General features: G+C 50.8%; 1 protein-coding gene and 2 long non-coding RNA genes across 4 annotated transcripts; 1 reads left to right on the forward strand and 2 right to left on the reverse strand.

The window, feature by feature from the left end:
• Positions 1 to 1,415: 1,415 nt before the first annotated feature.
• SLC12A9 (solute carrier family 12 member 9) lies at positions 1,416 to 25,640 on the reverse strand. 2 transcript variants are annotated; one of them, XM_083706617.1, is made up of 14 exons: positions 25,192 to 25,640; positions 22,096 to 22,352; positions 21,852 to 21,986; positions 19,994 to 20,125; positions 18,994 to 19,284; positions 17,884 to 17,991; positions 17,207 to 17,318; positions 15,873 to 16,030; positions 15,540 to 15,622; positions 13,310 to 13,434; positions 12,111 to 12,303; positions 8,442 to 8,616; positions 7,098 to 7,244; positions 1,416 to 4,166 (listed from the first exon to the last, which is right to left on the reverse strand). In XM_083706617.1, exons 2-14 carry the CDS (start codon positions 22,319 to 22,321, stop codon positions 3,250 to 3,252), a joined length of 2,802 nt encoding a protein of 933 aa, XP_083562743.1. In that variant the 5' UTR covers positions 22,322 to 22,352; positions 25,192 to 25,640; the 3' UTR covers positions 1,416 to 3,249. The 2 variants fall into 2 exon arrangements, with proteins under 2 accessions (XP_083562743.1, XP_083562744.1); XM_083706618.1 differs by having other exon boundaries at positions 25,502 to 25,634.
• LOC310829117 lies at positions 12,490 to 13,219 on the reverse strand. Its single transcript, XR_014557157.1, has 3 exons — positions 12,853 to 13,219; positions 12,622 to 12,683; positions 12,490 to 12,565 (listed from the first exon to the last, which is right to left on the reverse strand). It is a non-coding gene; the product is annotated as an uncharacterized lncRNA (long non-coding RNA).
• Positions 15,527 to 17,246, forward strand: LOC310829110. The gene is made up of 3 exons (XR_014557148.1): positions 15,527 to 15,635; positions 15,895 to 16,049; positions 17,145 to 17,246. It is a non-coding gene; the product is annotated as an uncharacterized lncRNA (long non-coding RNA).
• Positions 25,641 to 26,888: the final 1,248 nt, after the last annotated feature.

Raw genomic sequence — 26,888 nt, forward strand, 5'->3', positions numbered from 1 at the left:
ATTTAAAGGGGAAAAACGCAGCGTAGATCTAATTAATAAAGTCATTTGATTACGTTAAATATAAGATTCTGTATCCTGTTTGTATAATATATTGCATTTTGAAGAAACTATCGGGGGTTGGACTAGATGACCCCTGGTGGTCCCTTCCAACTCTACGACTCTGTGATAATAGTAATCCTGAAATACTGTTTGAGAAGGGACGGGGCCAGGTTTGATCCATGTTATTTTTATAATGGAGGTTGGCATGGAAGTGAAAAAAGGTAGTGAAAAGGATCCGAGGGTGGAAAACATTTCTCTGTCCCCTTTTTCTCCATGTCATGCATGATTTCATAAATTTATATAATGCTACCTCTTCCTTGCCTTTTCTCTAAACAGAAAAGCCCAAACACTGCAATCTTTCTTCATAGAGGAGCTGCTCCAGCCTTTTGATCATTCTTGTTATGTACTGAGTTGAATAGGATCCAAAATGCAGCAGCCTGATTGGTCCTAGAACAATAGGATTCAGAATGCAGCAGTCTGATTGGTCCTAGAACAATAGGATCTGAAAGGCAGCAGTCTGATTGGTCCTAGAACAATAGGATTCAGAATGCAGCAGTCTGATTGGTCCTAGAACAATAGGATCTGAAAGGCAGCAGTCTGATTGGTCCTAGAACAATAGGATCCAGAATGCAGCAGTCCGATTGGTCCTAGAATAATAGGATTCAGAATGCAGCAGTCTGATTGGTCCACAGGAGCCACCCAATCCAGCTCCAGGTGGAAGTGAATCCGCAACCTGATTGGCCTACAGGTGAATCCCAGAATTAGCCAATCACGTGGGGGCCATTGTGTAAATAATGTATATAAAGCAGACATTCTGGGGGAACTTCCATTCCTCCTCACCACTGTGAGCTGAATAAAGAGCATGAAATCCACTCTCGACTCCGAGTATATTTCACCTGGGAAGAGGGATTGACTATTAAACCACTCTGAGAATTGTAGCTCTGGGGTGGAAATGTGGGGGGTGGGCGCCTCCACACAGTCCTTAGCCCCCTCAAGAAGCCAAAGCTCCCAGAGTATATTTCAATCCTGGTGGTCCTTTTCCGAACTTTTCCCAACCCTACAATATCCTTTTTGAGGTGAGGTCACCAGAAGTGCACACAGGACTCCAAATACAGCCACACACCAGATTTCTATAATGGCACTATGGTATCGGCAGATTTATTTTCACTCCCTTTCTTCCTAGCAACCCCTAGCATGGAATTTGCATTTTTCACAGCTGCCACACTCTGGGTCAACATCATCAAACCCGTCTGTTGTGACCCCAAAGTCTTGCTCCTGGTCCATTACCCCCAGTTCAGACCCAGTTTGGAGAAGAGGCGTTCCCAAAGACCTCAACCCCCCCCCCAAAAAAACCCGAGACACAACAACGCGCCATCTGTTCTTGCACTTTCACTTTTATTGCAGCGGTCACTAAAAAGTAGAAATCACCCCACTTCTCCTCTCCCCCCTCAAGCCCTGTTAGTGTTAGTACCCAAAAGCACATATTTAGCCCCCAAAAGGGGGACCACAAACAACCCCACCCCAGTGGCTGTCCAGCTAAAGAGGCACAAAAAAATAAAACATTTAAGTCAGCCAGTAAACAATTAGTAGAAGCACCTTTGGGGCAACGAGGGTGTTAGGAAACATTTGGGGAGTCCTGATTTAGGAACAACTCGCTTTAAAAATAGCCTGTTCTCTATGGTTAGCTGGGTTAATGGCAGGGATGGGGGAGACGGACCCCCCCCCCCGACTGGGGAATGTAATGAACGAAGCTCATCTTCCACTCAACACAGTCGAAAGCCTTTTCTAACTTACAGCATCCTCCGGAAATTTCGGATTACAGCTCCTGGCTGGAGATATATTCCAAAATATTTGGGGGGGGGGGAGAGCCAGGTTGAGGAAGGTGAGGAATGACTTTTAAAACAGGGAGGGCAAACAAAGCAATATGGCAGCTATCAAAGGGAGTGGATTGAAGGAAACGTCCTCAGGGTCTAGATTCATGTATAAGGAAGAAGTTTCACCTTCGTCCTGAAAGGGACATGGCCTCTAAAACGATGGCAGGGGACCACCCTGCCAGCAGCCTGGGTCACGGGGTTGACCCAGTGTCCAAAGAGACCCCTTAACACACATACACACCCACACATTCAAAAGATGCCTTGTGGAAGTCGGAAAAGTGTCAAGTAACTTCTGTGTTTGGGTCTTGGGCCACATTCGCACCAGGCAGCTAAAAGCGCTAAAAAAACACACACACTTTAAACAGTCATGGGTTCCCCTAAAGAACTCTGGGAGCTGTAGTTTTTTTTAAGGGTGCTGAGAGTTGTTGATCCTCCTCTCCCAGGGCTACAACTCCCAGAGTTCCCTGGGAAGAGGGGCTGATTGTTAAAACTGAAGTTTGTTTGTTTGTGTTTGTGTGTAACAGAGGGTTTCCAACAACTCTAAGCCCCCTTAACAAACCGCAGATCCCAGGATTCTTCCGGGGAAGTCATACCTGTTTAAAGTGATATCACCACGGTTTAAATGGTGCGAATGTGGCCCTAGAGTCAAGGTAGCATGCGCTGAACAAGTGGACTGGGGGCCCAATCCACTGTTTCTAATTTCAGGAGTAAGGCTGCAGGGGCGTTGCCTGAAGGAGCAAATCTTAGAGCCGAGCAGCAAAAAGGCCACCCTATTGCTAGTGTTGGGGCACTGCCTTCGTTTTCCCTGAGGAGGTGTCTGTGCAGGAGAAGAATTCATGGCAGGCGGAAGAGCATCGATGTGCCTGGCAAACTGGTCTGTGCGTCTCATATGAATCCTGATGGAGCAGCTTGCAAAGGACAGGTGGCAAGGGGAAATATATACCTGCAAGAACTGCCCTGTCTACCAGATTCTGATGGTCCAAGGCCTCTGCTACATGTTGCGGCTATGAAGGCATTCCCGAACTGTCTCCTTAAGAACATTCTCCTTAAAAACATAAAAAGAAGCAGCCCCCGCCCAACCTCTCTCTCTGCCCTTTCAAGCTTGCTGGACCTTCACTCAAGACTCCCCAAATCCACCCGGGACTTGCAAGGTCCTCTCTGCCCTTTTCCAAAGCCACCTCTCCAAAACCACCAGGGCAAATTTTCTCACCACTCACTTCACTCGAGAGACAAGGCACCTTATTTCTTTTGTAAAAAACAAAAACAAAAACCGGAAACAGAAACAAAACCACCTAAATTTTCCACCCCTCTGCCCCCGCCAAACCCCAGGTCCTCCTCAGAGCTCTGTACAGGTGACGGGCGTCAAGCCGTGGATGAGCAGAGTGGGCCCCAGGTCTGTGGTCAAGATCGCCAGCTGCTCCAGGTAGCGCTCGTACTGCGAGGTGTCGGCCGGGGGGCGCGGGAGGTAGAGGAAGCGCACGGCCGTCTGTCCCCCTTGCTTCAAGAGCAGGTCGTTGACGGAGGCCAAATACTCGTTGGTCACCTGGAAGGTGGCGGCGTTCAGGTAGGTCTCTCTCGCCGGTTTCTCGGGGCAGCCTCCAGCCCCGGAGGGAGGGTCCGGCCTCTCGGGGTCCCCCCGGGGCCCCGCAGCATGCTGGGGGTGGTTGTGGAGGGCCACCACCTGGTCCCACGTGACGATCTTGATGGTGGCCTTGATCCTCAGCTTAGTCAAGAGCTCCCTCAGCTTCTCCTCCTTGCTGACCCAGCCCACGTCTCCCGACTCCACGCAGAGGAAGATGCGGAGCCTTGCGGCCTTCCAGGAGCTGACCATAGTGAGGATGCAGGCCATCTGCAGCAGGAAGAGGCTGCAGATGTCCACGTAGGTGGGCGAGTTGGGGCGCAGGAGGTTGAGGGGCCACACGTCGATGTAGCGGCCCTCGAAGCGCCGCTTGGAAGAGGTCGACGAAGATGAGGGCGGCAGGTCCTTCTCCAAAAGGTGGAAGTAGCGCGCCAGGCAGACGTTCTTGTGCATCTTCACCGCGTCGGAGATGATGGCCACGTACTCGGAGGGTCTCAAAGCCCGCTGGCTCTCTGCCTCCCTTACCGGTGGGAAGTGGGCCTGGAGGGCCGGCAGGTCCACGCCGAACTCGTCGTTCTCCCGCGCTTGGCTGAAGGCCGGGTCTTGCAGGAAGTAATCCTCCGGGACGCAGTCGTCGTAGAAGCCGAGGACCAGGGTGTTGGGTTTCATCCCTCCTGGGGAGGAAAAGGCACACACACGCAAGCAAAGTTGAGGTCAATTTGGTGGGCTTGGGAGACACGACACCTCGCCAGGTTCAAAGATGGAGCAAAGCAGAGGTTATATTTCCTGAGAATCCTCCCGAAAAACAATCTCTCAAAGGACCTGTTGAAGGCAATTTACCACTGTACTGTTGAGTGTGTGTTAACTTATGGTCTGTGTGTGTGGTTTGGGAGCTGCACGGTCAGGGGAAAAACAATGCTGTCCAGGGTTGTAAAGACTGCGGAGAGAATAATTGGGTGCCTTCTTCCCACCTTGGATCAAATCTATGCTTCCAGGTGCCATAAGAAAGCGGCAGAGATCGCGCAGGATAGTGCGCACCCCGGAAACGATCTCTTTCGGCTCCTGCCTTCTGGAAGAAGGTCCAGGGTTATAAAGACTAGGAGTAGCCGCCTGAGAAACAGTTTCTACCCAAATGCGATTTTGGTTTTAAACGCAGTGTAAGGTAGTCTCTATGGGAGTATATTGTATTCAATTAGGGGGTATCAGAGTTTTTAGGGGGCTAACCAGGCTGGGATAGCAGGCTTGTTGGTTTTTGAATGTCTGATGTAATTTTTTTCAATTTCGTTGTTCTGTATGGGACAATGACAATAAAGATTATCGTATCGTATCGAAAGATAAGAGATTGAAGGATATATTTTGGGGGTGCCTCTAAGTACACAGCTCCTTGTACGAGACTAGGGAGTCTTCTCCCTCTCCTTCTGGGGACATTGGGAATTCTCCCCAATATGAAAATATAAGGAGAGCCGGTTGGGTCAAGGCAATGGGCCACCTGGTCCAGCTTCCTGCTGTCAGAGTGGACAGCCAGCTGTGCATTATGGGAAACCCGCAAGCTGGATACAAGCACGAGAGTGCTTTCTCCCTTCCTGATGTTTCCAGCAGCTGGTATTCAGAACCATCGCTGCCTCTGACTGTGGAGGTGGTGGAGGAGCACAGCCACCGTGACTTACATAGGTCAGTAGTCAACCCGTCCTAAAAAGACATAACACGTAAGGAAAAAGGGATGCGGGGGGAGAAGGAAAAGTGCAAGCGTGGGCACCAGTTCCGAGAAGTTGGAAGTTCCTATTTGAACCAGCTGGGATTGAAAGGATTCATGCAGCTTAATGGTTTTTTAAAAAAACTATTTTTAATTCTGAATTTTAAATAGTTGTAACCCGCCCTGGGATTTGCTGGTGATAAATAAAGTATTAACAATAACAATGCTAGTTTGTAGTAAGTAGAAGGGGGTTGAGAAGCTAAGAAGAGCGCGGCTGCTGGATCAGCTTAAAGGGGTCCTATCCAGCCCACCCTCCTCTTCTCAGGGTGTCCAACCAGATGACTCTTCTGGGGAGACTGTAAGCAGAGGCTGAGCTCAGCAGCAGCTGCTCTCTCCATCTGCCATACCCAACAACAGAGATCCAGTGGGATGCAGCTGTTAAGAGTGCTGGACTGGGACAGGGTGAGGCCAACACAATACCCATAGCTCTTGGGATTGTAAGCCCGTGAGGACAAAGACTGCTCTGGAAGGCCTTTTTTGGCTGAAGTGTGAGCTACAAATGCTCTAAATCAGATAAATAAATAAAGGAGCGTCTCCACCCCCATCGTTCTGCCCAGAGGTCCAGCTCCGAGGGTCTTCTGGCGGTTCCCTCCCTGCGAGAAGCGAGGTTGCAGGGCCTTCTCGGTGGTGGCACCTGCCCTCTCATCAGATGTCCAGGAAATAAACAGCTACCTGACTTTTAGAGGACATCTGAAGGCAGCCCTGTTTAGGGAAGTTTTTAATGTTTGGTGTTTTATTCTGGTTTTAGTGTTCTGTTGGAAGTCATCCAGACTGTCTGGGGAAACCCAGCCAGATGGGCGGGATATTATTACAGTGGTGCCCCACAAGACGAACGCCTTGCAAGACGAAAAACCCGCTAGACGAAAGGGCTTTCCGTTTTGGAGGCGCTTCGCAAAACGAATTTCCCTATGGGCTTGCTTCGCAAGAAGAAAGCCCATAGGGAAATCTCCGGGGACCTCTTTTAAATGCTGGCGGTGGGGAGCAAAGCCGTTCCCCCCCCCCCGGCCTTCAGAAGAGGTCCAGGAAGGCCGGCGGGGGCGGAAAGGCTTTGCTCCCCACCGCCAGCATTTTAAAAGCAGTCCGGGATAGCAGGGAAGCGCTTCCCGCTATCCCGGACGGCTTTTGAAGGCAGGTGGGGGGGAGCAAAGACTTTTGCCCCCCACCCGCCTTCAGAAGAGGTCCTGGACCTCTTCTGAAGGCGGGCGGGGGGCAAAAGTCTTTGCTCCCCCCCCGCCTGCCTTCAAAAGCCGTCCGGAGGCTTTTAAATTGCCCCAGGACAGTCCCGGGGCGATTTAAAAGCCCCCGGGAAGGCAGGCAGGGGGGACAAAGACTTTTGCCCCCCGCCCGCCTTTGAAAGAGGTCCTGGACCTCTTCTGAAGGCCGGCGGGGGGCAAAAGTCTTTGTCCCCCCTGCCTGCCTTCCCAGGAGAGCGGAGAAATGCAGCGCTGCGTTTCTCCGCTCTCCTGGGAAGGCAGGCGGGGGGGGGGGAAGCAAAGACTTTTGCCCCCCGCCGGCCTTCAGAAGAGGTCGGGGGACAGACTGTCCCCGGACCTGGTCTGAAGGCGGTTTCCATAGGAACGCATTAATTGATTTTTAATGCATTCCTATGGGAAACCGTGCTTCGCAAGACGAAAAACTCGCAAGACGAAAAGACTTGCGGAACGAATTAATTTCGTCTTGCGAGGCACCACTGTATTATTATTATTATTATTATTATTATTATTATTATTATTATGTGCAGGTGAGTGGACTAGAGACCCAGGTGTCATCCTGGGGCTTTTCTCTCTCTCTCTCTCTCTCTCTCTCTCTCTCTCTCTCTCTCTCTCTCTCCCTCCCCCCCTCCCTTCCTCACCCAAGCCGGTGATCCGGAGGAGGTGCTGCGTTCCTTGGCGGACCGAAGGCGAGAGGGTGAGGTCCACAAAGGCCTTGATGCTCAGCTTGTCCACCAGGCTCAGCCAGAAATTGTAGTGGGCTTGGATGGGGTCGGAGGGCATCGTGTCTGCAGAGGGAAAACCACAAAAGGCAGGCAGGACGTTATCAACAGGAGGGGGACGGAAGAGAAGAGAATGGAGCCAGTGAGAGGCAGCAAGGCCTCTGAAGGACCTCTGAAGGACCTCTGAAGGACCAGGTGCGCAGCCGGGGAGTCATTTTGGACTCACAGCTGTCCATGGAGGCGCAGGTCAGTTCCGTGTCCAGGGCAGCTGTCTACCAGCTCCATCTGGAGCACAGGATGAGACCCTCCCTGCCCGCAGACTGTCTGGCCAGAGTGGTGCATGCTCTGGTTATCTCCTGCTTGGACTACTGCCATGCACTCTACGTGGGGCTACCTTTGAAGGTGACCCAGAAATTGCAGCTAATCCAGAATGCGGCAGCCAGACTGGGGACTGGGGGCGGCCGCCGAGATCACATAACACCGGTCCTGAAAGACCTACATTGGCTCCCAGTACGTTTCCGAGCACAATTCAAAGTGTTGGTGCTGACCTTTAAAGCCCTAAACGGCCTCGGTCCTGTATACCTGAAGGAGCGTCTCCACCCCCATTGTTCAGCCCAGACACTGAGGTCCAGCTCCAAGGGCCTTCTGGCAGTTCCCTCCCTGCGAGAAGTGAGGTTGCAGGGAACCAGGCGGAGGGCCTTCTCGGTGGTGGCACCTGCCCTCTCATCAGATGTCCAGGAAATAAACAGCTACCTGACTTTTAGAGGACATCTGAAGGCAGCCCTGTTTAGGGAAGTTTTTTATGTTTGGTGTTTTATTCTGGTTTTAGTGTTCTGTTGGAAGTCATCCAGACTGTCTGGGGAAACCCAGCCAGATGGGCGGGATATTATTACAGTGGTGCCCCGCAAGACGAACGCCTCGCAGGAGGGCCTTCTCGGTGGTGGCACCCGCCTTCTCATCAGATGTCAAGGAAATAAACAGCTATTTGACTTTTAGAAGACATCTGAAGGCAGCCCCGTTTAGGGAATTTTTTAATGTCTGATGCTTCATTGTGTTTTTTAATATTATTATTATAATTCTACAATGCCTAGCGTGCCACAGGTCCTTCACTGAGGCTGTCTGCCTGTAGGGCAACTGGGGGCTGGATTCACAGACCCGCAGCGCTGAGCAAGAGCAGGACCATCTTTTCCTTGCCGTTAGTTTGGGGAGCGGTCTGGACGTCTGCCCCTTGCCCTCCGCTTCCGCCCCGGGTGTCCCTCTTACCCAGGTCCCCGATCTCCACGTGCCCCAGGACAAAGAGGCCCCCTTTCTTGAGGTGGTTGATGAACTTCATGAGCTGGGAGCTGCCCCGGGGGTTGGCCACCATAAGGAGGATCTGGGGCCGCCAAAATTTGACGTGGTCCTTCCGTATGTCCAGGAGGAGCAGATACTTCCGGACCTGTTTCGGTAGAAAGGGGAAAAGTGAGACGGTGGAGAGATAGCCGTCAAGTTGTGGAGGACAGCTCCCTGATAATAATAATAATAATAAAATAAAAAATAAAATTTCATATCCTGCCCTCCCCAGCTGAAGCTCCCAACAGAGCAGTTTAACCACCAATCTGTCTCCCCCAGGGAATTGTAGTTCTGCGAGGGGAATAATGGGGGGTCTCAACCCTCAGCACCCTTAATGAAGCAGCGCTCCCAGAATCCTTTGGGGGAAGCCATGATTGTTCAAAGGGGCACCATAGTGCTCTCTGTGAGGGGAATAAAGGGGTCTCTTCTCAGGAATCTCTGCACTCTGAACAAGCCACAGCTCCCAGAATCCTTTGGGGGAAGCCATGACTGTTCAAACTAGTATTATAATGTGGTCTGTGAGGGGAAGAAGGGGGTCTCCTCACAGCTCTTGGCTCCGTTCACAAACTTCAGCTCCCAGAATCCTTGGGGCGGGGGAAAGCCATGACTGTTTATAAAGTGGCATAGTGTGCTCTGTGAGGGGAATAGTGGTGTCAGAAATCTCAGCACTGTGAACAAGCCACAGCTCCCAGAATCCTTTGAGGGAAGCCATGACTGCATAGATATATCCAGGGCTTCTTTTTCACATGGAACTTGCCGGAAATCAGTTCTGGCACCTCTCATGTAGGCGCCATTGCCATCCTTGAGAGAACAAGGGAGGTGTTCTTGGCGAGTTCCAGCGCCTCTTTTTTACTAGAAAAACAGCACTATATAGTGCTTTGTGTGAGGGGAATAAAGGGGTCTCTTCTCAGGAATCTCTGCACTCTGAACAAGCTACAGCTCCCAGAATCCTTTGGGGGAAGCCATGACTATTCAAACTAGTATGATAGTGTGCTCTGTGAGGGGAATAAGGGGGTCTCCTCATTCTCGGCTCCCTTCAGAAACTTCAGCTCCCAGAATCCTTTGGGGGAAGCCATGACTGTTTAAAGTGGTGTACTGCAGTATGCTTTTGCGAGGGGAATAGCGGGTCTCCTCACAATTTTCAGCATCTTTAACAAAGTACAGCTCCCAGAATCCTTTGTGAGACGCCATGACCATTGAAAGTGGTATCACAGTGAGCTCTGTGATGGGACTAGGGGTCTCGTCCTTTAGGGGAAGCCATGACTGTTCAAAGGGATATCATAGTGCTCTCTGTGAGGAATAGGGGGTCTCTCTTCAGAAATCTCAGCACTCTGAACAAGCCTAAGCTCCCAGAATCCTTTGGGGGAAGCCATGACTGTTCAAAGGGGCATCATAGTGCTCTCTGTGAGGGGAATAGGGGTCTCCTCTGAAATTTCAGCACTCTGAAGAAGCCACAGCTCCCAGAATCCTTTGAGGGAAGCCATGACTGCATAGATATATCCAGGGCTTCTTTTTCACATGGAACTCGCCAGAAATCAGTTCTGGCACCTCTCATGTAGGCGCCATTGCCATCTTTGAGACAGCAAAGGAGGTGTTCTTGGCGAGTTCCAGCGTCTCTTTTTTACTAGAAAAACAGCACTATATAGTGCTTTGTGTGAGGGGAATAAAAGGGTCTCCTCAGAAATCTCAGTACCCGTAACAAGCCACAGCTCCCAGAATCCTTTGGGGGAAGCCATGATGGTTCAAAAGGGCACCATAGTCCTCTCTGTGAGGAGAATAAAGGGTCTCCTAAGAAATCTCAGTACCCGTAACAAGCCACAGCTCCCAGAATCCTTTGGGGGAAGCCATGGCTGATAGTGTGCTCTGTGAGGGGAATAAGGGGGTCTCCTCACAACTCTTGGCTCCCTTCACAAACTTCAGCTCCCAGAATCCTTTGGGGGAAGCCATGACTGTTTAAAGTGGTATACTGTAGTGCGCTTTTGTGAGGGGAATAGCGGGTCTCCTCACAACGTTCAGTATCTTTAACAAAGTACAGCTCCCAGAATCCTTTGTGGGACGCCATGGCCATTGAAAGTGGTATCACAATGAGCTCTGTGATGGGACTAGGGGTCTCTTGCTTTAGGAGAAGCCATGACTGTTCAAAGGGGCATCATAGTCCTCTCTGTGAGGGGAATAAAGGGGTCTCTCCTCAGAAATCTCAGCACCCTGAACAAGCCACAGCTCCCAGAATCCTTTGGGGGAAGCCATGACAGTTTAAATCGGTGCCTTAGTGCTTTAAGTGCAAAGGGCAAATGTGGCCACTTGCTACTGCTCCCTCCAGAAGGTCTCAGGTTCAACCCCCAGCATTGCCAAGTGAGGATCAGGAAGGGCCAGTGCCCGAGACCCACAGAGCTGCTGCTGCCAGTCTGTGCAGACAGCACTGAAGGAGGTGGGCCTGTGTTCTGACTCAGTGCAAGGCAGGCTCCCTCTGCCCCCGAATTTATTTATTAGCTGAATTTTTAGGGGGGGGATTTGAACCCTCGTCTCTCCCAGATCCTAGTCTGAAGCTCTAACCATTATGCAACACCACCACCGGCTATTGGGCAGAGCAGTTGCTCCGCATACAGAAGGCCCATGATGGCATCTCAAGTCTTAAAAACAAGTACAGTGGTGCCTCGCAAGACGAAAAGAATCCGTTCCGCGAGTCTCTTCGTCTTGCGGTTTTTTCATCTTGCGAAGCAACCCTATTAGCGGCTGAGTGGATTAGCGCTATTAGCGGCTTAGAAAAAGGGGGGAAAGCGAAAAAAATCGCAAGACTCGCAAGACGTTTTCGTCTTGCGAAGCAAGCCCATAGGGAAATTCGTCTTGCGAAGCGCCTTGAAAAACGGAAAACCCTTTCGTCTAGCGGGTTTTTCATCTTGCGAAGCATTCGTCTTGCGGGGCACCACTGTACAGTGGTACCTCGCAAGACGAATGCCTCGTAGGACGAAAAACCCGCTAGACGAAAGGGGTTTTCGATTTTTGAGTTGCTTCGCAAGACGATTTTCCCTATGGGCTTGCTTCGCAAGACGAAAACATCTTGCATGTTTGTTTCCTTTTTCTTACATCCCAGGCGCCGTGCGGCCGTGCAGATGGGTCGGCGCTGGCGGGAGCCTCGTTTGTGGGTGCTGCCTCCGCCGCCTCGTCTCTCTCTTCCAAATCCTGCGCGCAGTGCCCGTACAGGATAGCCAGCACCAGCAGCGCTGCCAAGAGCAGCGCGGCCAAGAGCAGCGCCAGCATCGCGGCGGACTTTTTGCCCATGTAGAAGCCCGAGCGCAACTTGACGGTCGTGGTGGCCGGTTGAAAGCGAGGGGGGAGCCTGAGCGACTGAGGAAGAAATTCAGCACAGGATCCGTGCTTCGCAAGACGAGAAAAATCGCAAGACGAAACAACTCGCGGAACGAATGAATTTCGTCTTGCGAGGCACCACTGTAAACTTGAGCCAGGTAACAGGTGACAGAGCAACAATTATGGGCTAGAGGCAGCAAGGTGTGCTGGGAGTTTAGACTGTCCCTGGACAATGTCTGAGAAGGCCCAGGGCTCCCCTGCAGGGAGACACGCACGCAGGTGTAAGGAGGTTACCTGGTGGAAGATGAGGGCCTGGCTGATGTAGCCCCAGGAGGAAGCCGCGGAGCGCAGGTGGATGAAGCCCAGAAGCAAGAGCATGAGGCCCAGGCTGCCAGAGGCGCCGGCCGCACTGATCAGGAACATCATCACCAGGCAGGAGACGATGCCCAGGAGGCAGGTGTGCCACGAAAAGACCTGGAAGGTGGGGCTGGGGGAGGGGGGAAGAGAAACAGCGGGGAGGCAGGGAGGGGGTGCGCTCAGTACAGAGTCTGGCACCAAGAATGGGGAGCCTCAAATGTGGCCCCCCACATCTCCCCATCTGGCCCTCAGTGATATATCCTCTTTACCCTAGCCACACCCCTTCCTTGGCCATGCCCTCTCTGCCCTGGCCACACCCTCTCCACATAGGCCACTCCTCTCCCTCAATCACACTCCTTTCAGACAAGGCCACACCCCTTTATCAGCCACACCTTTTCCACCTAGGCCACACCCATCTCCCCTAGGCCACGCCCCTTCCACGGCACACCCTCAACGCCCAGGCCACACCCCTCTCTGCTCTGGCCACACCCCTCTCTACCTAGGCCACTCCTCTCCGTCAACCACACCCCTTTCAGCACAGGCCACACCCCTTTCTCAGCCACACCCCTTTCTCAGCCACATCTTCTCCACCTAGGTTACACCCATCTCCACCTAGGCCACACCCCTCCCTCAGCCACACCCACAACACCCAGGCCACACCCCTCTCCACATAGGCCACACACCCCTCAACCACACCCCTTTCAGCACAGGCCACACCCCTTTCTGAGCCACACCTTCTCCACCTAGGCCATGCTCCTTCCTCAGCCACACCCTCCACATCCAGGCCACACCCCTCTCTGCTCTGACCACACCCCTCCCTCAACCACACCCCTTTCAGACAAGACCTCACCCCTTTCTCAGCCACACCCTCAACATCCAGGCCACACCCCTCTCTGCTCCTACTTTGCACACTTGGCCGTTAACAGCAATAATGCCTCTTGCTTGCCTGAAGAGTGCGCAAGCGTGTCTGTTGTAAAGGTTAAAATCCACACCCATTGCCCTGCCCTCTGGCCCCTCCCACCACCGGAATATCCCTCCCCCCCCCAAAAAAAGGCAGTGCGTCCCTCCGGAAGAAACAGCACCTGCCCTCTCCCCAAAGCAGCCTGGCTCCACCCCTCCCGGGACACCACACCCACCGGAAATTGGGCGCAGAGGCCCACTCCAGTGCCAAGCAGGCCAGGTCCACGGCGGCATAGGCCACGAGGTAGAAGACGGTGACGATGCTGGCGATGGTGTTCAGCTTCCCGACAAAAAGGACCAGCTGTGGAGAGACACCGAGCGGAAAAAAGAGTCAGGGCGGCAGAGGAACCGAGGGGGCTCCAGCTATGGGGCAAGAAAACCCTGTCCTGGCTCTGGCGCTGCCCGAGCCCCCTTCCCGGCATTGGGGTTCACTGGGTCCTCGGGACCAATTTATTCTTTTATCGTTTGCTCTGAGTCCCGCTCACGGCTTTCCTACTGGAAAGGATCCTGGTCTAGGTGGGCCACTGGCCTGATCCAGAATGCTATTATTATTATTATTATTATTATTATTATTATTATTTATTAATTTTGTACCCGCAGGTCTCTTACACTCTTACAACTGCGAGCCGGCAAAAGTCAGGATAAAAATGATTCTATTATACCAGTCTTTCTCTGGAGCCACCCAATGTTTAGGGAAGTTTTTAACGTTTGATGTTTTATCATGTTTTTATAATACAGTGGTACCTCGGGTTAAGTACTTAATTCGTTCCGGAGGTCCGTACTTAACCTGAAACTGCTCTTAATCTGAAGCACCAATTTAACTAATGGGGCCTCCCGCTGCTGCCGCCGCACCACCGGAGCACGATTTCTGTTCTCATCCTGAAGCAAAGTTCTTAACCTGAAGCACTATTTCTGGGTTAGTGGAGTCTGTAACCTGAAGCGTCTGTAACCTGAAGCGTATGTAACCCAAGGTACCACTGTATTCTGCTGGGAGCCGCCCAGAGCGGCTGGGGAAAGCCAGCCAGATGGGCGAGGTATAAATAATCAATTATTATTATATTATTATTGATAACCAGTTGCTTTGGACTACACCTCCCAAACAGCAGCTGATGGTAGCTGTAGTCCACAGCACCTGGAAGGCTCCAGTCTAGTTTATATATTTTTAAAATCCCTTTCTCAAAGGCCACCTCACTCTATAACTGAATAGCTGCAGATTCCTGCATTGCAAGTGGGCTGGACTCAGCGACTGCCGAAGTCCCTTCTATGAATCTATGAAACTGCAGCTAGGACCGCTGCTCCCCTGTCTTGCCCTTCAGCGTCCATGCCAGGGGTCAGCAAACTTTTGCAGCAGGGGGCTGGTCCACTGTCCCTCAGACCTTGTGGGGGGCCGGACTATATTTTGGAAAAAAAATATATGAACGAATTCCTATGCCCCACAAATAACCCAGAGATGCATTTTCAATAAAAGCACACATTCGACTCATGTAAAAACACCAGGCAGGCCCCACAAATAACCCAGAGATGCATTTTAAATGAAAGCACACATTGTACTCATGTAAAAACACCAGGCAGGCCCCACAAATAACCCAGAGATGCATTTTAAATAAAAGCACACATTCGACTCATGTAAAAACACCAGGCAGGCCCCACAAATAACCCAGAGATGCATTTTAAATGAAAGCACACATTGTACTCATGTAAAAACACCAGGCAGGCCCCACAAAATTACCCAGAGATGCATTTTAAATAAAAGCACACATTCAACTCATGTAAAAACATCAGGCAGGCCCCACAAATAACCCAGAGGTGCATTTTAAATACAGTGGTGCCCCGCAAGACGAACGCCTCGCAAGACGAAAAACCCGCTAGACGAAAGGGTTTTCCGTTTTGGAGGCGCTTCGCAAAACGAATTACCCTATGGGGTTGCTTCGCAAGACGAAAAAAATCTTGCAACCCCCCGCGGGGTTTTTCCGCTTTTTCCGCCCTTTTCTTAAGCCGCTAAGCCGCTTATCAGCTGTTCCCCTGATAAGCCGCTTAACAGCTGATCGCTGGAAGCCGCTTGACAGCTGTAGCGCTAATCCGCTAAGCTGTCAATGGGCTTGCTTCGCAAGACGAAAAAACCTCTAGACGAAGAGAATCGCGGAACGAATTATTTTCGTCTAGCGAGGCACCACTGTAAAAGCACACATTGTACTCCTGTAAAAACACACTGATTCCTGGACCATCTGGCTGGCCGGATTGAGAAGGCGATTGGGCCATATCCGGCCCCCGGGCCTTAGTTTGCCTACCCATGATCTATGCCCTTCCTGTTTTCTCATTTGCCGATGTTGGCCGGGACGGAGCAGCTCTGGGGTTCCCCTGAGCGGCACAGGGTGGAAGGGGAAGGAAGAGAAGAGGAGAACATACCTGCACGAGCGCCCAGGTGTAGAGGACGGCCACCCACGGGTTGCCCCCTTTGGAAACAATCTTCGCCGGAGCCAGGACGATTCCTGCCGTGAAAAGGCAACAATGGGATCTTCGGAGATGGAAAGCGGGCTTGGGGAGACGAGAGGGGAACATCTGTGGATCCTCTCCATATGTTTCTGGACTCCCAACTCCCCTCGGCCACCACGGCCAACGGGCAGGGACAATGGTGGGAGTTGTAGCGCCCGGTGGGAGTTGTAGCGCAGCGGCACCCGGAGAGCTATGGGTTCCCCCTGCACTCATGTAAAGGGATTTTTCTGGAGGGGAAGGACTCACCGAACAGGTCGTCCTTTGCCAGGGCGTGGAGGATCCGCGAGGCGCCGATGAGGTTGCTCATCGATGCCGAGAGCGACGCAGAGTAGATGCCGATCAACACAAAGGGGGGCCATACATTGATAGCCCGGAAGAAGCCGTAGTCCCCCTTCAGCAGAGCCCTGCGGGGTAGTCCAGTACGTAAGAACACAAGAGCACGACTGGCGCCGTTGCAAGTGCCACACAATGCCCATTCCGCCTTTGTAAGAAATCAAACTTTCACCTAGACTTTGGAACTCCCTGCCAATTGACACCAGGCAAGCGCCTTCACTGAATTCTATTTTCGGCGCCTGCTAAAAACATTTCTCTTCAGGGAAGCCAATCTAGAAGTTTCAATCTGGTGTCCAGCTTATCACTGATTTAATTTTAAAAAATGTTTTAAATGGTTGGTTTTAAACTGATTATTTATTAATAATTATTATTTATTAAATTTGTATAGTACCCTTCACCTGAAGATCACAGTGCAGCTCACAACATAAAAATACAAAATGAGGATGCAAAATTCACAATAAAACACAAACAAAGCGATATCCCGCCCTCCCACAAACACACTTAAAAAGTCATGGTTGAAGGGCGCCTAAAGATATATAATGAAGCTGCCAGCGAAACCTCCCCGGGGAGAGCATTCCACAAACGGGGAGTCACCACAGAAAAGGCCCCTTCTTTTGTTGCCACCCCCCCGGACCTCTCATAGCGGAGACACACGAAGGATGTCCTCAGAAGATGATTTCAGGGTCCGGAGTCAGTTCATATGGGGAGAGGTGGCCCTTGAGATATTGTGGCCCTGAGCCATTTAAGGCTTTATAGGTCAAAACCAACACTTTGAAACCTAATTGGCCGGCAGTGCAGTCGGGCCAGGAATTTTTTCCTATATATATATATATATATATATATATATATATAGAAATGAAGTGTGTCGTCACGCTCTGCAGTTGGCAAGCGGCCATTCCAACTGCAGTGCGAGGAACATCAGACAGGCCCAAGCGAGCTGCTTAATGGGGGGGGCCTTCACACAGCCGCTTAGCAAAGCGCTGTGAAGCCCCTCCCACTCCTTAAAAAGGGGTGGGGCCTAGGGAAGGGAGGGAGGGGCTTGGGTGAGCTGTGTGGGAGATAGGGGAGGGGGTCAGTGAGGTGTAAAGGGAGGGGGGATTTGCCATTTGTTGGGGAAGGGTAAAGGGGTAGTAGTGGGGCCTGCCCCCAGCAAGATATTTATTTGCTTTATTTCATTTCATAAAGCCCATATGCCGCTCGATCGTTGAAACCCACCGAAGCCGCTTTGCAAATAAACTACCACCCACCTCTCACAGGTGAAGCTGGTCATGAAGAAGAGGAGGAAATAGATGACAAAAGTGTAGACCACGGCAATGATGGTCCCTTTCGGGATGGAGCTGCTGGCGTTTTTGAGTTCCCCTATTTTTTAAAAAAAGAGAGAGGTGGGAACAGCTGCTGCTTTGAGGCAAGTTGGGATTTTGGTTTTGCATTCCCCACCCCTCTCGTTTTTGTCATACAGTGGTGCCCCGCAAGACGAACGCCTCGCAAGACGGAAAACCCGCTAGACGAAAGGGTTTTCCGTTTTGGAGGTGCTTCGCAAAACGAATTTCCTATGGGCTTGCTTCGCAAGACGAAAATGTCTTGCGAGTTCCTGTGGGTTTTTTTTCCTCCCCCCCCTTTTTCTAAGCCGCTAAGCCGCTTATCAGCTGATCCGCTAAGCCGCTAATAGCCCTAATCCGCTAATGGGCTTGCTTCGCAAGACGAAAAAACCGCAAGACGAAGAGACTCGCGGAACGGATTCTTTTCGTCTTGCGAGGCACCACTGTATATTGGAAATTAACAAAACTACGTTTTTTAAAAAAGACCTCCCCTGCAAAATGGGCAAAGGATCCCAAGTGCCCAGGCATGAGAAAGGAGGGTGTGCGCCCCCAAAACCCACCTCCTGCCGCCCCCCTCGCCCCGGCCCACCCTCCGAAAACCTCACCTGACATGTTGGACCCAGCCATGATGCCCGTGCAGCCGTTGAACATGACGGCGAAGACGGTGGCGAAGGACATGATGTTGTTGGTGGTGTAATCGCGAGAGTACATGGCTGTGGAGGGAGAGAACCGTGTTCGTAGAAGACACACACACACACACACACACACAATGTATGCGCCCGCACAACTGCTTCGATCAGCGAGACTGGCCCTTTCACATTGTGCCACACAATGCCTTCACCGCATCTGTAAGAACCAGGGCGTTTAGTGTGGCGGCACCAACACTCTGGAACTCCCTGCCCATTGATATTTGGCGGGCGCCCTCGCTGCAATACTTTTCTACCTGTCCACAGACTGTCTGGCCAGAGTGGCGCATGCTCTGGTTGTCTCCCGCTTGGACTACTGCCATGCGCTCTACGTGGGGCTACCTTTGAAGGTGACCCGGAAACTGCAATTAATCAAGAATGCGGCAGCTAGACTGGGGACTGGGAGCGGCCGCCGAGACCACATAACACCGGTCCTGAAAGACCTCCATTGGCTCCCAGGACGTTTCCAAGCACAATTCAAAGTGTTGATGCTGACCTTTCAAGCCCTAAACGGCCTCAATGGCCCAGTATACCTGAAGGAGCATCTCCAACCCCATCGTTCTGCCCAGACACAGAGGTCCAGCTCCGAGGGCCTTCTGACGGTTCCCTCACTGCAAGATGTGAGGTTACAGAGGACCTTCTTGGTGGTGGCGCCCTCCCTGTGGAATGCCCTCCCATCAGATGCCAAGGAAATAAACAACTATCCGACTTTTAGAAGACAGCCTTGCTTAGGGAAGCTTTTAATGACTGATGTTTTAAAGTATTTTTAATCTTTTGTTGGAAGCCGCCCAGAGTGGCCCAGCCAGATGGAAGGGGTGTAAATAATAATAATAATAATAATAATAATAATAATAATAATAATCCTTTTGGCATCTGTGGAAGGCATTCCGCCTGCCCAGTTGCTCAGAAAGTTTGCAGGAGTTTCTATTTGTTTCCTTTTTGCTTTTAGCTCTCTGTACATTTGCCTGGTTGGCGAAGTTCTGCTCTGGGCCTCCTCCCTCGGTCGTTCTGCACACGCCGTAACCTTACCATACATGTTGTCCCTGAGCGTGGAGACGTTGAACCCGGTGAAGGAGGCGTTGAAGCTGTGGTTCCCGTCCCGGGAGACCGCGATCTCCCGGGGCGACACAGCGAAGAAGCTGGCGAAGATGGTGATGAGGACAGCGTTGACCACCAGGAAGATGAAGAAGGCCGCCCGGGAGTAGATGTGGGACCCCACCAGGCAGACCAGGAGGCAGACCAGGAGGACGACCGAGCCGTAGAGGAAGCTGTACAGGTAGCCCTGGGGGAGAGCCTTTGCCCCGGGAGGGTCGGATCCGTCTGCAGGCATTGGGGAAGGGAGGCAGGGAGGTTAGGAATCACAGAAACCAGAACTGTGGATTCGTAAGGGGGGTCCCCAAAGGTCATCCAGGCCAACCCACTGTGATGCAGGAATTTCAGCTGATAATCTCGTTGTTTTGTTCTTTCATAAACGGCTTTGAGGTTGTTTCTTTCCCCCGCCAATCAAGCAGAATATAAATTGCACGACATAAACACTGTATTTTCCGCTCTATAAGACGCACTTTTTCCCTCCTAAAAAGTAAGGGGGAATGTGTGTGCGTCTTATGGAGTGAATGCCGGCTGCGCAGCTATCCCAGAAGCCAGAACAGTGAGAGCGAACGCTGTGCAGCGCTCCCTCTTGTTGTTCTAGCTTCGCCGTGCGACGCCTCTTCAGGGCACGGGGAGCCTCCGGGCAAAAGCCTGGGATAGTCGCGCTCCCTTTAAAGAGCTGCGCGGAGCGTGAGTGTGGCTCTTGGGGGCTTATCCCTCCTTGGGGGAAAGCCTGCAAGCGCCGCACACATGCTTCTCACAGCTCGTGAAAGGGAGCCCTGAGCTGAGCCCGGGATGCATACAGGCTCTGCTCAGTGCTTCCTTTAAAGAATTTTTTTCCCTTGCATTCCCCCTCTAAAAACTACACACATCTTATGGTCAGGTGCGCCTTACGGAGCGAAAAATACGGTAAACACCCCTCGCTCATCTTGACACCCACCTGCTCCGAAGTCGTCCAGAATGGCTTCCACCAGCCCAAGGACATAGACGCCGCAAGCGCAGACATTAGCCAGGTAGAACATGAGCCCGATGCTGCCGCCAAATTCGGGGCCCAGGGTCCGACTGATCATGACTGAAAACGGCCGGGTTGGGGAGGGGGAGGAGGGTTGTCAGTTAAGGCAAAGTTTCGAAAGAGGAGAAGTTGAGAAACCGCCACCCTCCGAAACTCATGGAGAATGAACGTAGCTGTGCAGCCTCCATGTACAAGGGAAGTCTACCTCCAATTACCAGGCGGCATGGAGCAGGAACTAGCGAGGGCCGACTCCATTCGGGCCACAATTCAAGGGCCTCTTTCTGGGATGGTCAGAGTTGGAGCAAGTTCGGGTGGGATGGGGGGCAGAAAGAACAAGACCTTTATCGTAGTTCCAAGTGTTTCAGAGTGGCATGCACCGCCTTTGGGAATTTGGAAAAAGCTTGCCAGTTCTTTAAATCCTTGCGGGATCAGGCCCATCTTCTCCAGCATCCTCTTCTCACAGATAAGTGGAGGCAGAGCATGGACCAGGCTTCCTCAACCTCGGCCCTCCAGATGTTTTGGGACTACAACTCCCATCATCCCTCACTAACAGGAGCAGTGGTCAGGGATGATGGGAATTGTAGTCTCAAAACAATCTGGAGGGCCGGGTTTGCCTATGCCTGGCATAGAGAAATCTTGGCCACTAGCCACCGACAGCCTCTCTCCTCCTCCTCCATGAATTCGCCCAATCCTGAAGCCATCCAGGTTGGCGGCCATTGCTGCACCTCCTGTGGCAGGGAGTTCCATAGTTTAACTGTGTGCCGCGTGAATAGATGAAAAAACAAAAGAGGAATGTAAATGGGTAAAACTGATGGTAATTGCAGCCAGGCAGGTTATAGCGAGTAATTGGGAAAATGCTAGGGGTGAACCAATGGAGGAAAAAACTGAATAATATTTTAGAATACCTGACTGTGAAGATACATAGAATGAAAGGGCTTAAGGCCAGTGAGAAAGAGGAGGATTGGTTTGAGAAGATATTGAATTATTTGAGTAGGTTTGAACAATTTGGGGCAATTAAAATGTTAAAAGTTAAATGAACCTTGTGGAGGGAGGAGTGTTACGGTATACAGAAGTGTACATATGGTTGATTTGAATATGCTATTATTGAATATTATTGAATATGTATATTATTGAATATGTATATTATTGAATATTTATACCAAATGTATCGGACGCCTGGGGGGTTTCACTGCTTGTGTTTTGGTGCTTGTTAAAATAAATAAATATATTATTTTAAAAAATATTATTTTTTTTTGCTTTCTCCCACCCGCCCACTTTCATAGAATCATAGAATCATAGAAGAGTTGGAAGAGACCCCAAGGGCCATCGAGTCCAACTCCCTGCCAAGCAGGAAACACCATCAGAGCACTCCTGACATATGGTTGTCAAGCCTCTGCTTAAAGACCTCCAAAGAAGGAGACTCCACCACACTCCTTGGCAGCAAATTCCACTGTCGAGCAGCTCTTACTGTCAGGAAGTTCTTCCTAATGTTTAGGTGGAATCTTCTTTCTTGTAGTTTGGAACCATTGCTCCGTGTCCGCTTCTCTGGAGCAGCAGGAAACAACCTTTCTCCCTCCTCTATGTGACATCCTTTTATATATTGGAACATGGCTATCATATCACCCCTTAACCTCCTCTTCTCCAGGCTAAACATGCCCAGCTCCCTTAGCCGTTCCTCATAAGGCATCGTTTCCAGGCCTTTGACCATTTTGGTTGCCCTCCTCTGGACACCTTCCAGTTTGTCAGTGGAACGTCAAATTTCCCCCCCCCCCCGAAAAAAGGATACAGTAAGCCCCGCCTGCCTGGACCGCTCCATTGGTGGAGATGGCGCAGACGGACAGTACGGTCAAGGAAATGATGACATAGGCCACCAACAACATAAGGAGAGACTGCAGGAAGCCTGCGTGGCCGATGACAAACCCTGCGTGGAGACACAGATCAAGGTCAGGTTTTGTTTTCTTTATAAAAGGGGGGGGGGTGCAGACAAGGACAGCCGCCTTGGTGCCTCTCGAACCCAGAGCCCGACTCACCCACACGCATGAAGACCACGATGCTGAACATGGAGAGGACCGTGGGAACGATGACCCCGAAGAACGTCGACAGCTGTCGGGCTGGGTCGAGGTGGGGGCTCCCCGTGGCCGACCCCGCCACCCCCACCACCAGGGGGGCCTCTTCCTGGCCGCCCCCTGGCATCTCGCCCTCGCTAGAGACCCGGAAGAGACGGTAGCTAAGCAGAGGGGAGCTCTCTGTAGACATGGCCTGGGGGGCAGCAAGCTCCCCGGTTTATCTAGGGGGGCAGAAAACAGGAAGGATGGCGAGAAAGAGAGAGAGAGAGATATTAGCTGCAGCAGTTGTAACCATCAGCTCCAATCGCTGGATCAGGCCAAAGGCCCATCTTATTATGATTTTTTAATATAATTTTTATTAAATTTTCCATATTTTATTACATTTCCATATCAAAAAATAATAATTCATGACTTAAGACATTGCTTAAATAAAGCATCGACCTCCTTCCTTCCCTCTAGCAGACTTCCAAATTTCTCCACATTCCTAAATCCACTTTTTTACCTTAAATCAATCTTTTAACAATCGCCTACTTCTAAGTAAACCAGCTCCTTCATTTCCCATTACCAAACATTTCAACTTAAGCCTACAAACGTATCCAACCGTTTGCAATTTTCTTTCATACAGAGTATAAATTTGCCCCAGTCCTTTTGGAACAAATCATCACAGCCATTCCGAATCTTCCCCGTCAGCTTCGCCATCCCCACGTATTCGACCATCTTTACTTGCCAATCTTCCAATGTGGGGAGTTCTTGTTGCTTCCATTTCTGGGCCAGGAGTATTCTTGCGGCCGTTGTTGCACACATGAACAGATTTACATCTTTCATTTGGATTTCCTCAATTAACCCCTACAGGAAAGCCTCTGTTTTTTTGCTGAAATTATACTTAAATCTCTTTTTCAATTCATTATATATGGTATCCCAAAAGGCTTTAATCTTGGAACATGCCCACCACATATGCAAGAAATTTCTTGCCAATGGCCCATCTTAGTCCAGCATCTTGTTATCACTTTAGCCAACCAGATGTGCATTACACTGGTACCTTGGTTGCCCAAAGCCGAAAACCCAGAAGTTCCGTTTTTCAAAAACCGGACGTCTGATGCGGCTGTCGGGTATTGTTTCTGGGGCACTGCACCCATCAGAAGTCAAGTGGACTCCCATGAACAGATTAATTCTGGCGCTTTTGCTATTTATTTTGCATTTTTGTTTTTTGAGGCTTTTCCGGTTAATTTGTTTTTTGCGATTGTGTGGAACCCAGTTCGGCTAGTGATAGATTGATTGTGTGTGACTGCGGAAATGGATAAAAGCCCCGCATCCAAACAATAACTATCATCTGCGCAGGTAAGGAAAAGATAATAATTTTAATTTCTGTCATCTACAATACTGCCTTGTTTATTTTATAGTGCAGTACACTCTTTTTTGCTTTCATTTTATGGATCAATGGTCTCGTTAGAGAGTAAAATTCATGTTGCACTGCTGTTTTCAAAAGTCTGGAACGGATTAATCGGTACAGCGTGAGACTCTTAATCTCAGGGACATGGGTTCGAGTTCTGGGTTGGGCAAAAGTTTCCTGCATTGAAGGGGGGTTGGACTAGGTGACCCTAACTCAACAATCCTAAGATTCTATGGATCTGAGGCCAAGAGACCTCTGCTCCTCTGCGAATTTGCCAAACCCCATTTTAAAGCCATGTAGGTCAGTGGCTACCCCTGCTTCTGTCATGTGGGAGTGAGTTCCATGGGTTAACTCTGCATGCCAAGCAGGAGCTCTGCTCCTGAACTACACAGGCCCGTTCCTCAAGGAAAGGTGTATTTGGGGGGGGGTAGGTGCTGGAACAGGGAGGGTCCTTGGGGGGGCTTGGGGGAGACTGCTGGGCGCCACGACCCACGGGCATGGAAGCAAGCTCTCTTCGTGGATCCTCTTTGGGACCATTCAGCGGTGAGCACAGAATCATAGCTTTGTTGTCGAGGGGCCCCCAAAGGTCATCGAGCCCAACCCCAACCCCCCGCAATGAAGGAATCGAAGCTGAAGAACCCTTGACAGGCGGCCGTCCGACCTCCAAGGAAGGGGAGTCCACCACCTTCCGAATAAGGAATTTGGTGCATGCTCAGAGGAGCCCATGTGTCTATTGTTGCACAACCAGGACAAAAACAAGCTATTATTATTATTTATTCAATTGAAATAAATTGACCCCTGACCATTAGGTCCAGTCGTGACCGACTCTGGGGTTGCGGCGCTCATCTCGCTTTATTGACCGAGGGAGCCGGCGTACAGCTTCCGGGTCATGTGGCCAGCATGACTAAGCCACTTCTGGCGAAACCAGAGCAGCGCATGGAAACGCCGTTTACCTTCCTGCCGGAGTGGTACCTATTTATCTACTTGTACTGGTGTGCTTTCGAACTGCTAGGTTGGCAACTGATCCTACACAGCCCTTTATCCAAAGATCCCAATAGTAAGAATGTAGTTTACGCAGCATAACAATGAATAGCATAACACAGGGCATAATAATAAAATAGTCATAATAACAGTGGGTTAAAAAATTATTAAGGGGGTGGGAAGAGGGGCGTTCAGCCAACTCCCATTTAAAAAATGATACGAGGGAGGCCAGGAAAACCGGGTTATAATTTGTAACACCCCCCCCAAAAAAAGAGAGATGTGCTAAAAAGCACCCCTGATTCTAGATCAGGAGTGATCCCTTCCTAAACTCCCCCCCTTAATCGCCTGGGGTTCTGGCTGACCAAGCTGGGGGGGGGGAGAGATTTGGGAAGGGCATCCTGAGAGCAGAGATTTCCCCATCAAGCCAAGGGGTGCTGCGGGGCCCCTTATCAGCCCCTGGGGCGGGACGGTGATGCTGAGCCGGGGACCCGATCCTCACAGGGACCCAGGCGTCCGAGCCAGCCTCAGCTCTCCCTCCCAGCCTTTCTCCTCCCCGCCCCCTCTCTCCCGAAGAACCCAGGCGTCCTGGCTCCATCCCTCGGGGGTGGGTGGGGCCCCCGCTTCCTTGCAACACCCCACCCCCACCCCGGAGGGACCCAGGCGTCCTGGCCCCCCCGCCGCGCACCGACCTGGCTGCGTCCTTTGCAGCAGCCCCGGGAGGCGACATGGAGCTTCGGCCGGACCGGCTCCAGCGCCGGGCGGGTCACGGGCTCTTCATGTGACCGGCCCGGCCCGGCTTCCTCCTCCTCCTCCTCCCGGGATGCGATTGCATCCGCCGCCGCCGTGAGCTCAGATCCTGCCCGGGAGGAGCCTCGGCTGGCCGGCCAGGAAAAGGAGGAGGAGGAAGGCGGAGGCAGATGCAACCCACCCCCCATAAAAAGAAAAAGGCCAGGCAGGCTTGACACGCGTCGACCCACAACCCAGATCCGCGTCACCCACCGTTCTCACGTTACGCGTGTACACGGGAGGCCATGGAGCGCCGCGCCTCTTGCCTCCGCCGGACAAAGGAAAGGGCTTGCCTTCCTGGGCTGCCCTGTTTATGCACAGCAACCGGATTTCTTGCAAGGGCAGACACGTGTTTTTGGGGTTGGGTGGGGACGGGCGGGTTGCGTGGCTGGAAAAAGCCGGCCCTGGGGCTGGTTCTCTGCCTACCCAGGGCGTGTGTTTGCGTGTTCGCCTTCTTCCTAACATTTGTCACCCTGGACCTGAGCCTCTGGCAACAGAGATTTCTTTTAAGAGTGTTTTTGTTAAGTTTTCTCCATTCTAACCCAAACAGGCAAATACATAAAAACTATTTTTTTAAATGCTTTTTATTGAGTTTTCATTTTAAATACACCAACAAACAAACGGCTCTATGGAGCATAAAGTAGGATACATGTTAAAAGACTTGATGTTTTTGTTTGTCGGCAAATGCATAAAAACTAAACCAAACTAGGGTTGTCCTAGGCTGTTGACATTCACAAGAAATATTCACAATAAATATATGTATATATATATATAGAGAGAGAGATGGTTATCCGGATATTTGTGATAAAATACAGGCAGGTAAGTGGGGGGAAATAGATTTATTTTTAAAGGGGAGGGGAGGATATTCCTCCAGGGCTCTGCTCCCCCCCAACCCCCCCCCCAAAAAAACCTTAATTGGTTAAAGGGGCGTCAAGGTCCTGCTCAAGGATTTCCTTCCCCAAAGAAGCCTTTCACTTCCCTCTGCAAAGTTGCGCCATTTGGCCGCATTCTATCGCTCGCAGAGATTACGGCCATCAGTGGGTTTTTCCACATGGAAACAGAGGTGTGATTCACTTAAAGGTTGATAGCCGTAATAAGGTACCCAGCAGCACTTGGATCCTTAATAACGGGACCCCTGAACCACTTAATTCAGCCTCTCCCCCCCCCCCACCTGGTGCCTTCCAGGTGTTTAGGACTACAATTCCCAGCATCCTCAGTTAGTTCAAAATGCACCAGAAAGTATACAGTATAGGGAATGGGATATATTCAAAGAATATCTAAAATCGTACCGTACGAACAATAACATATTTGCAGAAATAGAGTGATACTGATAAGCAAGAAATGCATAAAATATAATATTGGAATTTATATATATACACACAAAACAAAATAATATGAATCTGTGCAAAGAGTACAGATAATATAAGTAGTATAATGAGAATTATTGGAAGTTATTTTAATTTGTCATGTAAGTGTAATATGTCATATTTGTTTATGTCTGTTTATCTTTTCTGACTTTATTCTTTCTATTCATTTGTAGTGTTTTTTTTTTGTTTTGTATGTTATGCAATTCATGTATATTTGTTTATGTGAAAATTAA

This window comes from Podarcis gaigeae (assembly GCF_964106915.1).
Source record: "Podarcis gaigeae genome assembly, chromosome: 13".
Classification (NCBI taxonomy): Eukaryota; Metazoa; Chordata; class Lepidosauria; order Squamata; family Lacertidae; genus Podarcis; species Podarcis gaigeae.

Excerpts from the sequence above, each read along its gene's own strand:
- SLC12A9 (XM_083706617.1), bottom strand. The coding sequence starts at position 22,321 with ATGTCTACAGAGAGCTCCCCTCTGCTTAGCTACCGTCTCTTCCGGGTC. Across the intron at positions 20,126-21,851 it reads CCAGGCAGGCGGGGCTTACT|TCATGATCAGTCGGACCCTG; the intron begins GTATCCTTTTTT and ends GGCCGTTTTCAG. Across the intron at positions 17,319-17,883 it reads GGCTGGGTCCAACATGTCAG|GGGAACTCAAAAACGCCAGC; the intron begins GTGAGGTTTTCG and ends TTTAAAAAATAG.